General features: G+C 46.8%; 1 protein-coding gene across 1 annotated transcript in view; it reads left to right on the top strand.

The window, feature by feature from the left end:
• Positions 1-16018, top strand: part of LOC311329826 (structural maintenance of chromosomes protein 1A) — a 22271-nt gene extending 6253 nt beyond the window's left edge. Inside the window, exons 7-26 of the mRNA XM_084461755.1 lie at positions 357-497; positions 750-832; positions 1019-1118; positions 3762-3869; positions 3975-4160; positions 4685-4864; positions 5319-5465; positions 5647-5784; positions 5895-6011; positions 6492-6598; positions 6951-7092; positions 7273-7418; positions 7707-7860; positions 8335-8445; positions 9698-9854; positions 11391-11545; positions 12305-12456; positions 13097-13166; positions 13656-13766; positions 14864-16018. Of these exons, the coding sequence (XP_084317881.1) occupies positions 357-497; positions 750-832; positions 1019-1118; positions 3762-3869; positions 3975-4160; positions 4685-4864; positions 5319-5465; positions 5647-5784; positions 5895-6011; positions 6492-6598; positions 6951-7092; positions 7273-7418; positions 7707-7860; positions 8335-8445; positions 9698-9854; positions 11391-11545; positions 12305-12456; positions 13097-13166; positions 13656-13766; positions 14864-14944 (2586 nt within the window). The 3' untranslated portion in view covers positions 14945-16018. The remainder of the gene's footprint in view (positions 1-356; positions 498-749; positions 833-1018; positions 1119-3761; positions 3870-3974; positions 4161-4684; positions 4865-5318; positions 5466-5646; positions 5785-5894; positions 6012-6491; positions 6599-6950; positions 7093-7272; positions 7419-7706; positions 7861-8334; positions 8446-9697; positions 9855-11390; positions 11546-12304; positions 12457-13096; positions 13167-13655; positions 13767-14863) is intronic.
• Positions 16019-16928: the final 910 nt, after the last annotated feature.

Below are 16928 nucleotides of genomic sequence, written 5' to 3'. Positions count from 1 at the left end.
TACTCGAGTAAATTCTTATCGGCAATTAATCGATAGTCGATTAACTGTTAACATCCCGTGTGAGGGTTATGGTGTCGGTGGCTGTGTTATTTCGAAGTGCTGCAGCCTCTGAAGGATGGTGCATTGTGGGAAGGTTGCTGGTTCAAATTCCAACCTGGACAGACTGTCGTCTCTCTACAACTTGCAAGAGAGGGCAAAACCGTTCTGTAACATGTAGCTTTGGTTCCTCTGTTATCAGACAGAATGACACCTGGCCCTCATATCCTCCCCCCTTATATCTCCCCCCCATCATATCTCCCTCCCTCATATCTCCCCCCCTCATATCTCCCTCCTCATATCTCCTCCTCCGCCCACAGGTGAAGCAGTACCACCGTCTGAAGGAGGAGGCCAGTAAGAGGGCGGCCACACTGGCCCAGGAGCTGGAGAAGTTCAACCGCGACCAGAAGGCCGACCAGGATCGCCTGGACCTGGAGGAGAGGAAGAAAGTGGAGACTGAGGTGAGGAGGAGGAGGAGGGAGAGGAGGAGGGAGAGGAGGAGGAGGGGGGGGAGGAGGAGGAGGGAGAGGAGGAGGAGGGGGGGGGGAGGAGGAGGGGGAGGAGGAGGAGGAGGAGGGAGAGGAGGAGGGGGAGGAGGAGGAGGAGAGGGGGAGGAGGAAGAGGAGGAGGATGGTGGTGGTGGTGGTGGTGGTGCTCCTTGTTGTTGGGTGACAGAGGAGATGAGAACATTTGCCATGTCTACCTCCTTCCAGGCCAAGATCAAGCAGAAGATCCGTGAGATTGAGGAGAACCAGAAACGTATTGAGAAGCTGGAGGACTACATTTCCACTAGCAAGTAATGGCCTTCTTTAATCACATGTTTCACCGTGGGGAAATTCTATTCTAAAAAATATCTACGCTGGTTTTTGTGTTTTGTTTTTTTTATCGTAGCCACGTACAGATCTACCTAGTGTTTGATCATTGGTTTAGCATGGTCACATGACTCCAGTCGCTCAGTATATCCTGTCCTGTGATTGGTCAGGCAGTCTCTGGATGAGCAGAAGCGCATGGAGGAGGAGCTGACTGAGGAGGTGGAGATGGCCAAGAGGAGGATCGACGAGATCAACCAGGAGCTGAACCAGGTGATATACAATACTACTCTATACACAAAAACCAGGTGATACACTACAACTACACCATACTACCCTATACACAAAAACCAGGTGATACACTACAACTACACCATACTACTCTATACACAAAAACCAGGTGATATACTACAACTACACTATACTACTCTATACACACAAACCAGGTGATAAACTACAACTACACTATACTACTCTATACACAAAAACCAGGTGATATACTACAACTACACCATACTACTCTATACACAAAAACCAGGTGATATTACAACTACACCATACTACTCTATACACAAAAACCAGGTGATAAACTACAACTACACAATACTACTCTATACACAAAAACCAGGTGATATTACAACTACACTATAGTACTCTATACACAAAAACCAGGTGATAAACTACAACTACACCATACTAGTCTATACACAAAAACCAGGTGATACACTACAACTACACTATACTACTCTATACACAAAAACCAGGTGATACACTACAACTACACCATACTACCCTATACACAAAAACCAGGTGATATTACAACTACACTATACTACTCTATACACAAAAACCAGGTGATACACTACAACTACACCATACTACTCTATACACAAAAACCAGGTGATATTACAACTACACCATACTACTCTATACACAAAAACCAGGTGATAAACTACAACTACACAATACTACTCTATACACAAAAACCAGGTGATATTACAACTACACTATAGTACTCTATACACAAAAACCAGGTGATAAACTACAACTACACAATACTACTCTATACACAAAAACCAGGTGATATTACAACTACACCATACTACTCTATACACAAAAACCAGGTGATAAACTACAACTACACAATACTACTCTATACACAAAAACCAGGTGATATTACAACTACACTATACTACTCTATACACAAAAACCAGGTGATAAACTACAACTACACCATACTACTCTATACACAAAAACCAGGTGATATACTACAACTACACCATACTACTCTATACACAAAAACCAGGTGATATACTACAACTACACCATACTACTCTATACACAAAAACCAGGTGATATACTACAACTACACCATACTACTCTATACACAAAAACCAGGTGATATACTACAACTACACCATACTACCCTATACACAAAAACCAGGTGATACACTACAACTACACCATACTACTCCATACACAAAAACCAGGTGATATACTACAACTACACCATACTACTCTATACACCAAAATCAGGTGATATACTACAACTACACCATACTACTCTATACACAAAAACCAGGTGATATACTACAACTACACCATACTACTCTATACACAAAAACCAGGTGATATACTACAACTACACCATACTACCCTATACACAAAAACCAGGTGATACACTACAACTACACCATACTACTCTATACACAAAAACCAGGTGATATACTACAACTACACTATACTACCCTATACACAAAAACCAGGTGATATACTACAACTACACCATACTACTCTATACACCAAAACCAGGTGATATACTACAACTACACCATACTACTCTATACACAAAAACCAGGTGATATACTACAACTACACCATACTACTCTATACACAAAAACCAGGTGATATACTACAACTACACCATACTACCCTATACACAAAAACCAGGTGATACACTACAACTACACCATACTACTCTATACACAAAAACCAGGTGATATACTACAACTACACCATACTACCCTATACACAAAAACCAGGTGATGTACTACAACTACACTATACTACTCTATACACAAAAACCAGGTGATACACTACAACTACACTATACTACTCTATACACAAAAACCAGGTGATATACTACAACTACACTATACTACTCTATACACAAAAACCAGGTGATATACTACAACTACACTATACTACTCTATACACAAAAACCAGGTGATATGCTACAACTACACCATACTACTCTATACACAAAAACCAGGTGATATACGTCAACTACACCATACTACTCTATACACAAAAACCAGGTGATATACTACAACTACACAATACTACTCTATACACAAAAACCAGGTGATATACCACAACTACACCATACTACTCTATACACAAAAACCAGGTGATATACTACAACTACACCATACTACTCTATACACAAAAACCAGGTGATATACCACAACTACACCATACTACTCTATACACAAAAACCAGGTGATATACTACAACTACACCATACTACTCTATACACAAAAACCAGGTGATATACGTCAACTACACCATACTACTCTATACACAAAAACCAGGTGATATACTACAACTACACCATACTACTCTATACACAAAAACCAGGTGATATTACAACTACACTTTACTACTCTATACACAAAAACCAGGTGATATTACAACTACACTTTACTACTCTATACACAAAAACCAGGTGATATTACAACTACACTTTACTACTCTATACACAAAAACCAGGAGGAGCTCTTCAGTTTTCACACAAGCATTCCTGAAGCCCACAGAGGTTTTGGACCCCTAGTCTTTTCTCTGACCCGTCTCTGACCCCCGTCTCTGACCCCCGTCTCTGACCCCGTCTCTGACCCCCGTCTCTGACCCCCCCAGGTGATGGAGCAGCTCGGCGACGCCAGGATCGACCGGCAGGAGAACAGCCGGCAGCAGCGCAAGGCCGAGATCATGGAGAGCATCAAGAGGCTGTACCCTGGATCTGTGGTACGACGGCGGCCATGTTCATAGAGCAGCTGAGACAGAGCAGCCAGGATAGAGCAGCTACAGCTACAGCAGCCCATCCTCACCTCTCTCTTTCTGCCCCCCCAGTATGGCCGTCTGATCGACCTGTGCCAGCCCACGCAGAAGAAGTACCAGATCGCCGTCACCAAGGTGCTGGGGAAGAACATGGACGCCATCATCGTGGACTCAGAGAAGACGGGCCGAGACTGCATCCAGTACATCAAGGAGCAGAGAGGGGAGCCCGAGACCTTCCTGCCCCTCGACTACCTGGAGGTACGAGCCGGACACGCCCACGTCTCCAGGGTTACGCTGGCCGTCACACACTAGTCTTCATAAAGAAGAACGGGGGGGGGGGGGGGGGGGGGTCTTGTCTGGGGGAGGAAATTCTGTTTAATATTACAAAATGATCAAATATTTTGTTTTAACAATGGTGCCTAATGACAAGGGTCAAGACCTGACGTGTGTGTGTTTGTTTGTGTGTGTGTGTGTGTTGCGCGTGTGTTGCGTGCGTGTGTTGTGTGTGTGTGTGTGTTGCGTGTGTTGTGTGTGTGTGTTGCGTGTGTGTGTTGCGTGCGTGTGTGTGTGTGTGCGTGCCTGCGCGTGTGTGTGTGTGTTGCGTGCGTGTGTTGCGTGCGTGTGTGTGTGTTGCGTGCGTGCGTGTGTGTGTGTTGCGTGCGTGTGTTGCGTGTGTGGTGCGTGCGTGTGCGTGTTGCGTGTGTGTTGCGCGTGTGTGTTGCGCGTGTGTGTTGCGCGTGTGTGTTGCGTGTGTGCGTTGCGTGCGCGTGTGTGTGTCCCAGGTCAAGCCCACAGATGAGAAGCTGCGTGAGCTGCGCGGGGCCAAGCTGGTGATCGACGTGATTCGCTACGAGCCGCCGCACATCAAGAAGGCGCTGCAGTACGCCTGCGGGAACGCGCTGGTGTGTGACAACGTGGAGGACGCGCGCAGGATCGCCTTCGGGGGACCCTACAGACACAAGGTACACACACACTCACACGCGCACACACACACTCACACACACACACACACACACACACACACACACACACTAGATATCCGAACGTTACGTACTTTATATATCCTTACACACACACACACACACACACACACTAGATATCCGAACGTTACGTACTTTATATATCCTTACACACACACACACACACACACACATTAGATATCCTTACTTTATGTACTTAACATATCCTTACACACACTCCACACATTAGATATCTGAACTTAACGTGCTTTACATATCCTTACACGCACACACACACACACACACATACACACACACACACACACAGATCTAGTCTGATTTTAGTTTGTGGAACCTTATCAACAAGATATTTGGGTGGAATAAAATGACAAAATACACAAACCGTCGCTTGGAACCTATAAATATTTACTTTCTCTACCTTCTACCCGTCTCCCAGACCGTGGCTCTAGACGGCACCCTGTTCCAGAAGTCTGGCGTGATCTCTGGCGGGGCCAGCGACCTGAAGGCCAAGGCCCGGCGCTGGGACGAGAAGGCCGTGGACAAGCTGAAGGACAAGAAGGAGAAACTCACGGAGGAGCTGAAGGTAAAACGCTCACGCAGGTCTGAGCTACGCTCCTGCTGCTGGACTACTGGGGTGAAACGCTGTCAGACGCCACATTTGAAGGGTAGTCGGAAAGCTAAGTCACAGAGCTTTTTCAGTAATGGAAGAATATTAATAGAGGTGAAAAAACTACAATTCCCACGATGCCTTTCTCTGAGTACAGGAGCAAATGAAGGCGAAGAGAAAGGAGGCGGAGCTGCGCCAGGTGCAGTCCCAGGCCCACGGCCTCCAGATGAGGCTCAAGTATTCCCAGAGTGACCTGGAGCAGACCAAGACCCGCCACCTGTCCCTCAACATGCAGGTAGGAAGGGCGCGGCCGCCCCGCGGACCTGGGACAGGCCAGATGGTCACACGGCTGAAGGGAACTAGCGTCTTTAGACTGACGGAAGCGTTTCCCCCCCACGCCTGTAGGAGAAGTCCAAGCTGGAGAGCGAGCTGGCGAACTTCGGCCCTCGCATCAACGACATCAAGAGGATCATCCAATCACGTGAGAAGGAGATCACAGACCTCAGGGACCGCATGAACCTGGTGAGGACCGCAGCGCACGGACGGAATTCCACCTGACGTAGAACACGTGACGTAGAATTAGAGACTTTAAGCTCAAGTCATGTAAATGAAAATCTTACTTGGTTTAGTTTAGATTTCTAAGAACACGCTGAGTGGTCGGTCAAGCTGGTTTTAAACAAAGGCAATAGGTTTATTCTGTTACGATTCTGCAGAGTCGGACTCGGCACAGGAAGTGAATCCCGGCAGAGTGAGTTCACATGAGGACGAGGTCGATAGGTTATACAGTGAAAAAGGAAGTGACATAGTTTCAGGATGAAGAGGACAGGGAAGTGATGTCACACAGGGAAGAATTTGTAGTTCTAACAGACTGATCTATGAGAACGAACTACAAAGTTTAGAACAACAGTCAAGTAGGAAAACAACACTTTGTTGAGACTTGAAATTCATTCACAGTCATCATTGAACCGCCATCATTTTTGTCAATGTGAAATCGTGTGCCAGGTGGAGGACGAGGTGTTTGTGGAGTTCTGCAAGGAGATCAGCGTGAGGAACATCCGGGAGTTCGAGGAGGAGAAGGTCAAGAGGCAGAACGAGATCGCCAAGAAACGGTACGTCTGCTAATGCTAACCCTGTCTCTGTGTGGCTAATGCTAACCCTCTCTCTGTGTGGCTAATGCTAACCCTGTCTCTGTGTGGCTAATGCTAACCCTCTCTCTGTGTGGCTAATGCTAACCCTCTCTCTGTGTGGCTAATGCTAACCCTCTCTCTGTGTGGCTAATGCTAACCCTGTCTCTGTGTGGCTAATGCTAACCCTGTCTCTGTGTGGCTAATGCTAACCCTGTCTCTGTGGCTAATGCTAACCCTGTCTCTGTGGCTAATGCTAACCCTCTCTCTGTGTGGCTAATGCTAACCCTGTCTCTGTGGCTAATGCTAACCCGTCCTCCATGTTTGTTTGGGGCAGCCTGGAGTTTGAGACCCAGAAGACTCGTCTGGGCATCCAGCTGGACTATGAGAAGAACCAGCTGAAGGAGGACCAGGAGAAGGTCACGATGTGGGAGCAGACGGTGAAGAAGGACGAGAGCGAGATAGAGAGACTGAAGAAGGTAAACAGACGGAGGACGAGAGAACGTTGCTTTCAATCCGTGTTTTTGTTCTGCAGGTAGAATCACTAGTTTGAAATACGGGAAGTGTGTATTCCTGTTTGAAGCTGGGCATTGAGATACAACTGACTCTTTCCTTCTCTCCCTCTCCCTCCCTCCCTTCCTCCCTCCCTCCCTCTCCAGGAGGAGCACAGACACATGAAGATCATCGATGAGACCATGGCCCAGCTTCAGGACCTGAAGAACCAGCACCTCACCAAGAAGTCCGAGGTCAACGACAAGAACCACGAGATGGAGGAGATACGCAAGAAACTGGGCGGGGCCAACAAGTGAGCGCCCGGCCCAAACAATCACACGCACACACACACACACACACACACACACACACACACTTTTCTATAAAAACATGTCGTAGACGTTGCTTAAGGCTTAAATGAAATCAAATCAAACTTTATTTGTGTATAGCGCATTTCATACACAGAGGCAACACAATGTAAATGATGTGAAGGTAGCCTTGCAGATTCTAGCATTGCAAAATACCTCGGTGTGTGACCAGTTGCGTGTGTGTGTGTGTGCGCGCGTGTGCGTGTGCGTGCGTGTGTGTGTGTGTGTTTCAGGGAGCTCACCCAGCTCCAGAAGGAGGTGACGGCCATCGAGACCAAGCTGGAGCAGAAGCGCAGCGACCGTCACAACCTGCTGCAGGCGTGCAAGATGCAGGACATCAGACTGCCGCTGCGCTCTGGGACCATGGATGTCATCAGCCAGGGAGAGGTACACACACACACACACACACACACACACTACCACCATGGACCACATCAGCCAGGGAGAGGAGTGTGTGTGTGTGTACCTGTCTGGCTGATGTCGTCCATGGTGGTAGTGTGTGTGTGTGTGTGTGTGTGTGTGTGTGTGTGTGTGTGTGTGTTTGTGTGTACCTCTCCCTGGCTAATGTAGTCCATGGTACACACACACACGCACACACTACTTACATGTGCTCCTATTGTAAATTTTCTATTGTGAACGCTCTGTCACACGCTCTGTCTCTCTCTCCTCTCTCTCTCTCTCTCTCTCTCTCTCTCTCTCTCTCTCTCTCTCTCTCTCTCTCTCTCTCCCTCTCTCTCTCTCTCTCTCTCTGTCTCTCTCTCTCTCTCTCTCTCTCTCTCTCTTCCTCTCTCTCTCTCTCTCTCTCTCTCTCTCTCTCTCCCCCTCTCTCTCCCTCCCTCCTCCCTCCTCCTCCCTGTGTAGGGGAGCTCCCAGGCCGAGGAGTCAAGCAGCAGTCAGAAGACGTCCAGCACGGTCCTGGCCAAGGAGGCCCTCATAGAGATCGACTACAGCATCCTGACTGAGGACCTCAAGGTAGGAAACATCTATACTCTCAAACCCTGGTGAGGTACCATCTATACTCTCAAACCCTGGTGAGGTACCATCTATACTCTCAAACCCTGGTCAGGTACCATCTATACTCTCAAACCCTCTCTCTCAGGTACCATCTATACTCTCAAACCCTGGTGAGGTACCATCTATACTCTCAAACCCTCTCTCTCAGGTACCATCTATACTCTCAAACCCTCTCTCTCAGGTACCATCTATACTCTCAAACCCTCTCTCTCAGGTACCATCTATACTCTCAAACCCTCTCTCTCAGGTACCATCTATACTCTCAAACCCTCTCTCTCAGGTACCATCTATACTGTCAAACCCTCTCTCTCAGGTACCGTCTATACTCTCAAACCCTCTCTCTCAGGTACCATCTATACTCCCAAACCCTCTCTCTCAGGTACCATCTATACTCTCAAACCCTCTCTCTCAGGTACCATCTATACTCCCAAACCCTCTCTCTCAGGTACCATCTATACTCTCAAACCCTGGTCAGGTACCATCTATACTCTCAAACCCTCTCTCTCAGGTACCATCTATACTCCCAAACCCTCTCTCTCAGGTACCATCTATACTCCCAAACCCTGGTGAGGTACCATCTATACTCTCAAACCCTCTCTCTCAGGTACCGTCTATACTCTCAAACCCTCTCTCTCAGGTACCATCTATACTCCCAAACCCTCTCTCTCAGGTACCATCTATACTCTCAAACCCTCTCTCTCAGGTACCATCTATACTCTCAAACCCTGGTGAGGTACCATCTATACTCTCAAACCCTCTCTCTCAGGTACCGTCTATACTCTCAAACCCTCTCTCTCAGGTACCGTCTATACTCTCAAACCCTCTCTCTCAGGTACCGTCTATACTCTCAAACCCTCTCTCTCAGGTACCGTCTATACTCTCAAACCCTCTCTCTCAGGTACCGTCTATACTCTCAAACCCTCTCTCTCAGGTACCATCTATACTCTCAAACCCTCTCTCTGTGTGTGTGTGCGTGCGTGCGTGCGTGGTTGTGTGTGTGTGTGCGTGTGTGTGGTTGTGTGTGTGTGTGTGCGTGTACGTGTGTGTGTGCGTGTGTGTGTGTGTGCGTGTGCGTGCGTGTGTGTGTGTGTGTGTGTGTGCGTGTGTGTGTGCGTGCGTGCGTGGTTGTGTGTGTGTTTGTGTGTGTGCGTGTGGTTGTGTGTGTGTGTGTGTGTGTACGTGCGTGTATGTGTGTGTGTGTGCGCCCCAGGACACCCTGACGGAGGACGAGATCAAGGGGGAGATGAACCAGCTGCAGCAGCGTCTGAACGAGCAGCAGAGCATCCTGCAGAGGATCAGCGCCCCAAACATGAAGGCCATGGAGAAACTAGAGAGCGTCAGGGACAAGTTCCAGGAGACCAGCGACGGTGAGGAGGAGGAGGAGGAGGAGGGAGGAGGAGGAGGAGGAGGAGAGAGGAGGGAGGGAGGGGAGAGGGAAGACAGCTGTGAGAGGAGAGGAGGAGGAGGAGGAGGAGAAAAGGGAAGACAGCTGTGAGAGGAGAGGAGGAGGAGGGAGGAGAGAGGGGGATTAGAGGAGAGAGATTTCTGGGACAAGTTCCAGGAGACCAGCGATGGTGAGGAGGAGGAGGAGGAGGGAGGGGTCAAGGATGGAGAGAGGAGGAGAGGGAAGGCAGCTGTGAGAGGAGAGGAGGAGATGAGGAGGAGGAAGAGGAGGAGATGAGGAGGGAGGAGAGAGGGGGATGAGAGGGAAGACAGCTGTGAGAGGAGAGGAGGAGATGAGGAGGAGGGAGAGGAGGAGATGAGGAGGGAGGAGAGAGGGGGATGAGAGGGAAGACAGCTGTGAGAGGAGAGGAGGAGATGAGGAGGAGGGAGAGGAGGAGATGAGGAGGGAGGAGAGAGGGGGATGAGAGGGAAGACAGCTGTGAGAGGAGAGGAGGAGATGAGGAGGAGAGAGGGGGAGGAGAGGGAAGACAGCTGTGAGAGGAGAGGAGGAGATGAGGAGGAGGGAGAGGAGGAGATGAGGAGGGAGGAGAGAGGGGGATGAGAGGGAAGACAGCTGTGAGAGGAGAGGAGGAGATGAGGAGGAGAGAGGGGGAGGAGAGGGAAGACAGCTGTGAGAGGAGAGGAGGAGATGAGGAGGAGGGAGAGGAGGAGATGAGGAGGGAGGAGAGAGGGGGATGAGAGGGAAGACAGCTGTGAGAGGAAGAGGAGGGCGGGGTCAAGGATGGAGAGAGGAGGAGAGGGAAGGCAGCTATGAGAGGAGGAGAGGAGGGAGGAGAGGGGGATTAGAGGAGAGAGATTAAGGGACATGTGTATTTCCTACTCCATCTACTCAGGCGTGCAGTAGTATACTGAACAGACGTCACCTCAGTGTCCCAGGGTTCTGTTCTGGCCGGTTCTGTTTGTAACGTGTCATGGTTCTACTTGGTTCTGTCTCATGGTTCTAGTTTGTTCTGTCAGTAGTGTCTCATGGTTCTAGTTGGTTCTGTCTGTAGTGTCTCATGGTTCTAGTTGGTTCTGTTAGTAGTGTCTCATAGTTCTAGTTGGTTCTGTCAGTACTGTCTCATGGTTCTACTTGGTTCTGTCAGTAGTGTCTCATGGTTCTAGTTGGTTCTGTCAGTAGTGTCATGGTTCTAGTTGGTTCTGTCAGTAGTGTCTCATGGTTCTAGTTTGTTCTGCCAGTAGTGTCTCATAGTTCTAGTTGGTTCTGTCAGTAGTGTCTCATGGTTCTAGTTGGTTCTGTCAGTAGTGTCTCATGGTTCTAGTTGGTTCTATCAGTAGTGTCTCATGGTTCTAGTTGGTTCTGTCAGTAATGTCTCATGGTTCTAGTTGGTTCTATCAGTAGTGTCTCATGGTTCTAGTTGGTTCTGTCAGTAGTGTCTCATGGTTCTAGTTGGTTCTATCAGTAGTGTCTCATGGTTGTAGTTGGTTCTGTGTTCCAGAGTTCGAGGCGGCCCGGAAGAGAGCTAAGAAGGCCAAGCAGGCGTTTGAGCAGATCAAGAAGGAGAGGTTCGACCGCTTCAACGCCTGCTTCGAGTCCGTGGCCACCAACATCGACGAGATCTACAAGGCTCTCTCACGCAACAGCAGCGCCCAGGTACACACACACATGGACATGGTCACACACGGGCGCACACACACACATGCACATGGTAACACACAGGCGCACACACACACATGGACATGGCAACACACAGGCGCACACACACACATGGACATGGTCACACACACGCACATGAACATGGCAATGCACACGCATGCACATGAACATGGTAACACACAGGCACACACACACACGCATGAACGTGGTAACACACAGGAGCACACACACGCACATGAACATTGCAACACACAGGCACACACACACACACATGAACATGGCAACACACAGGCACACACACGCACACAAACATGGCAACACACAGGTGCACGCACACACACGCACATGGTAACACCGTACAACACAGTCATGCACAGCTGTCCTTCCACTGTGAATCTGTACATTTGACCCCCTGCAGTTCATCTCATGAACACACTGGGCTCTTTCATCAGAGGGGTGTGATGTTGTTAGAGGCTGGATGGACTGCTTTCTGGATGGCAGTTGGTTGATGCGTGTCCGTGTGTCTGTGTGTGTCTGTGTGTGTCTGTGTGTGTCTGTGTCTGTGTGTGTGTGTGTGTGTGTGTGTGTGTGTGTGTGTCTGTGTCTGTGTCTGTGTCTGTGTGTGTGTGTGTGTGTGTGTGTGTGTGTGTGTGTGTGTGTGTGTGTGTGTGTGTGTGTGTGTGTGTGTGTGTGTATCTATGTGTGTGTGTATCTGTGTGTGGTGTGTGTGTGTGTGTGTGTGTGTGTCTCTCTCAGGCCTTCCTGGGGCCAGAGAACCCTGAGGAACCCTACCTGGATGGGATCAACTATAACTGCGTGGCCCCCGGGAAGAGGTTCCGCCCCATGGACAACCTGTCAGGAGGGGAGAAGACCGTGGCCGCCCTGGCCCTGCTGTTCGCCATCCACAGGTGAGGGAGAGAGACCTAGCAGGGGGGAGAGACTTACACGGGGGGAGGAGGAGAGACGTAGCAGGGAGGAGGAGAGACAAGGGAGGAGGAGGGGAGACTTACAAGGGGGGAGGAGGAGAGACGTAGCCGGGAGGAGGAGAGACAAGGGAGGAGGAGGAGAGACTTACAAGGGGGGAGGAGGAGAGACTTACAAGGAAGGAGGAGGAGAGACGTAGCCGGGAGGAGGAGAGACAAGGGGGGAGGAGGAGAGACTTACAAGGGGGGAGGAGGAGAGACAAGGGAGGAGGAGGAGAGACAAGGAGGAGGAGAGACTTACAAGGAAGGAGGAGGAGAGACTTACAAGGAAGGAGGAGGAGAGACGTAGCAAGGAGGAGGAGGAGAGACTTACAAGGGAGGAGCAGGAGAGACTTACAAGGGGGGAGGAGAGAGTTGAGAGGGAGGAGGAAGAGAGACCTACAAGGAGGAAGTGGTAGACCAACAACGATGGTGTTAGCTTGGCTTCGCCAGACTCAATTCGCAATTCGGGTTTGTGGTGGTCTCTTTGACAAACCCTCCCTCCTCACGTAACACAGTTGGTTATTATAGGTTATGAGCAGCGTGATGTTCTCTTCTCTTCCTGATATCCTGTCGTCTCCCTCAGCTACAAGCCTGCGCCGTTCTTTGTCCTGGACGAGATCGACGCCGCCCTGGACAACACCAACATTGGCAAGGTAGGCGTCGTCTGTATACAGGGGCATCTCAGAAAATCTGAACATTGTGATTAAGTACATTTTCCGTAATTTAATTCAAACGGTGAATCTTTCATGTATTCTAGATCTTTTACACAAAGTTAAATATTTCAAGCCTTTTTTGTTTTAATCTTTATGATTGTACAGTATGTTCAGTATGTTCATTTATACACTGAATACTTGGTCGGGGCTCCTTTTGCACAAATTACTGCATCAATGTGGAGCGTGACATGGAGGCAATCAGCCTTGAAATATTTCACTACATGTGTAATGAATCTATAATATATGAAAGTTTCACTTTTTGAATTATATTACGCAAAATAATATACATTCCACTTTTTTTTTCCTAATTTTCTGAGATTCACCTGTGTGGCCTGTACTCTCAATGCTTTAACTACTAGTATATACAGTGGATGTAAATGTTCCTGTAGAATGACAGCTTTGTAATGTGTTTTGTTTTGTTTTGTGCAGGTGGCCAACTACATCAAGGACCAGTCAGTCATGAACTTCCAGGCCATCGTCATCTCGCTGAAGGAGGAGTTCTACACCAAGGCAGACTCTCTCATCGGGGTTTACCCAGAGGTGGGGGTTCTAGCAAACTACTCATCACATAATAGAATGAGGAATGTCGATCAGCGGTTTCAAATAATTTTCTGCAGTTATTACAGAAAATTTAAAATAATTTAAAATAATTTTCTGTAGTTATTTTCGTTTTAACCCTCTTTGGGTAGCCTACGCCAACGGTCTCTCTTCTTCCTGTTTACATGGTAGCCGTTGCTAGGAATGCTGGGTAGAGAATCTAGCGTAGCTTGATTAGAGAATATAGCGCAGGAGTTAAACGGATTCAAACGAAAATAATATAAAATAAAAACTACTGAAAATGATTTGAAACTAACTGGGTGCGTTTGTCAACGCAATGAGGGAAAGATTTAAAAATACCATAAAAGCCATTACGTTCAACTTTTGAAATGTGAGTAAAACGCGAAAATGCAAATATTTTTTTAACGTGAGCTTTGCTTCGGAAAATTTATTGTGGTAATGTAATATACGTTGGGTGACTAGTTTAAGGACATCAAATCATATTTAGACTGGTATGGTCCTTTAAGTTAGTATACATATGAACAGTGATGAGGTAACTTAGTACACTCATGAACAGTGATGAGGTAACTTAGTATACTCATGAACAGTGATGAGGTAACTTAGTACACTCATGAACAGTGATGAGGTAACTTAGTATACTCATGAACAGTGATGAGGTAACTTAGTATACTCATGAACAGTGATGAGGTAACTTAGTATACTCATGAACAGTGATGAGGTAACTTAGTATACTCATGAACAGTGATGAGGTAACTTAGTATACTCATGAACAGTGATGAGGTAACTTAGTACACTCATGAACATTGATGAGGTAACTTAGTATACTCATGAACAGTGATGAGGTAACTTAGTATACTCATGAACAGTGATGAGGTAACTTAGTATACTCATGAACAGTGATGAGGTAACTTAGTATACTCATGAACAGTGATGAGGTAACTTAGTATACTCATGAACAGTGATGAGGTAACTTAGTATACTCATGAACAGTGATGAGGTAACTTAGTATACTCATGAACAGTGATGTTTACTTGACGCAGGCCAAACCTAAAGTGAATGTTCGTCCTCTCGTTCCACAGCAAGGAGACTGCGTCATCAGTAAAGTGCTCACCTTTGACCTCTCCGCGTACCCAGATGCCAACCCCAACCCCAACGAGTAGGACTCTCTAAACGGGCACCAACAACCTCCACTTACTGGCATTCTGATTGGACCGTCTATGGACTCCATATTAGTGCTGTCTATGAATTTCTAATGTATTTCATAGCGTGTTTATCATGGAAACATGTGTCCAGTACCAGATAGATGTTGTTGCTTGCTATCATGGCTATCATGTTTTTCAACCATTTATGTATTTTTTTATGACTGTTAGAGTAGAGGATTAGGGCTTTTAAAAAGGGGAGGGGCAGCTGAACATTGCTTTTTTGTAGAAGGTGAGAACCTGAATAAAATAAAATGTGCATTTATACAGTTAAACCTTTTTGAAATTCGGTTGTGAATTTTTAATATTATAATGTCTTCAAGCAGGACTTAAAGCTATGAAGCTTAATATGATGATGGTTTTATGTATTGTAGATCATGCTTTGGTGAGAAACTTTGTTTCTGGCTTCTCAGTTGTGTCTTGGTAATACCTGCTTATAGAATCATAATTGAAACATCATGAAACAATTCTTTTATTTCTCATAAGCTTTTCTACGCAAATATTTTCCTTTTTCAAATCAGTGCTTTCCCGTGTTTCTGGTCAATGTGTTTTAAGTGTTCTTTTTATTTGTATTTTTTCCTTGCTTGTACTTTTTCATTAAAGCGACATATAACTGATCCACGCTCTATCAGGCTAGAGGCTACATACTGTGGACACATTTGCGATGTCATTGGATCACTTCAAAACCCTTGGATGGATAAATACTGTTATGAGATTATGCGATCATGGAAGACATACCGGTATGACTTCTCTTGAAAGGAAACCCATTTAAGGGACTGCGTTATAGGCGTGTCCATCTTGTCCCTTGCATCTGGAGGCACAGGGACAGGTAGGTCTTGTTTAAGGGACTGCGTTATAGGCGTGTCCATCTTGTCCCTTGCATCTGGAGGCACAGGGACAGGTAGGTCTTGTTTAAGGGACTGCGTTATAGGCGTGTCCATCTTGTCCCTTGCGTCTGGTAGCACAGGGACAAGTAGACCTTGTTTTCCATGTATGAGTACAGCAGTCCTGAATTAGACGTTAGGCATGGTTCGATTGCATTGCTTATTTTTATTCAATAAAACAAACTATTTCAAAGTTTTGGATATTTCTTAATATTGCATTTTATGATACGATTCAATATTTTGAATGATGAATTTGTTAGACAATTTCATGAATCTATATAGCTGTGTTTATGTTGAGGGTTCGCCCTCGGGTAGTAATATATTTATACACGTGCTGCTGGGATATTTGTACCCCAACCAGGACGTTTTGAAGAGGGTTTATGTTATATTACTATGTACACAGAATGTGAACATAGAGTTTTGTACTCACCTGTTGTACTAAGGTGCTCGCCCTCCCCCAAAATGGCAGATATCTCCCGTAGGTCTCATCAAAAATAACATCCACTTGCAGAGAAGAAATCAATAATAGGATGAAATCAACACAGGATGAAGTGTTTTGGATCATTTATTTGGTTTTCCACTGATGTAAAACGCTGTCTGACAGAAACATTTTGCAAGAGTGAAAGGACAGTGTAACACTTGGGGTTAGTTCCATTTCAGTTCAGGAAGTAGACGGATGTTTTCCAAATGTTTCATTGAACATGTCTGTTATTTTCCTGGGACTAGCAGAACTACAGTGGAATTGACTTGAGCCTGTTGTGGGGAGGTTAGGATCTCACTTCACCCCCCCAGACAAACCAGGGGGTTACAAAAACAGAATAGGGTGTGTTTTTATCCTCATAAGACCTCCTTTAAGAACCTGTTGGAGTGACTGCATTGAGGCACAACATAAGATCTACAGTCCTATGAAAAAAAACTGACAAAAAGTGCAAAATTGCATCATTAAGTTCATGAACCCCGGAGTCTCTCCAGTGAAACTTGTCTCCACAGCTAAAGCCCCCATACTCCAGGTATGCTGAAGACTTGAGCTCTGGTACCTGCTGATACAAACCAGAGATGGT

Source organism: Borostomias antarcticus (genome assembly GCF_949987555.1).
Source record: "Borostomias antarcticus genome assembly, chromosome: 3".
Lineage (NCBI taxonomy): Eukaryota > Metazoa > Chordata > Actinopteri > Stomiiformes > Stomiidae > Borostomias > Borostomias antarcticus.
The sequence above is the reverse complement of the archived record's forward strand: the minus strand, read 5'-3'. Positions and strand labels throughout refer to the sequence as shown.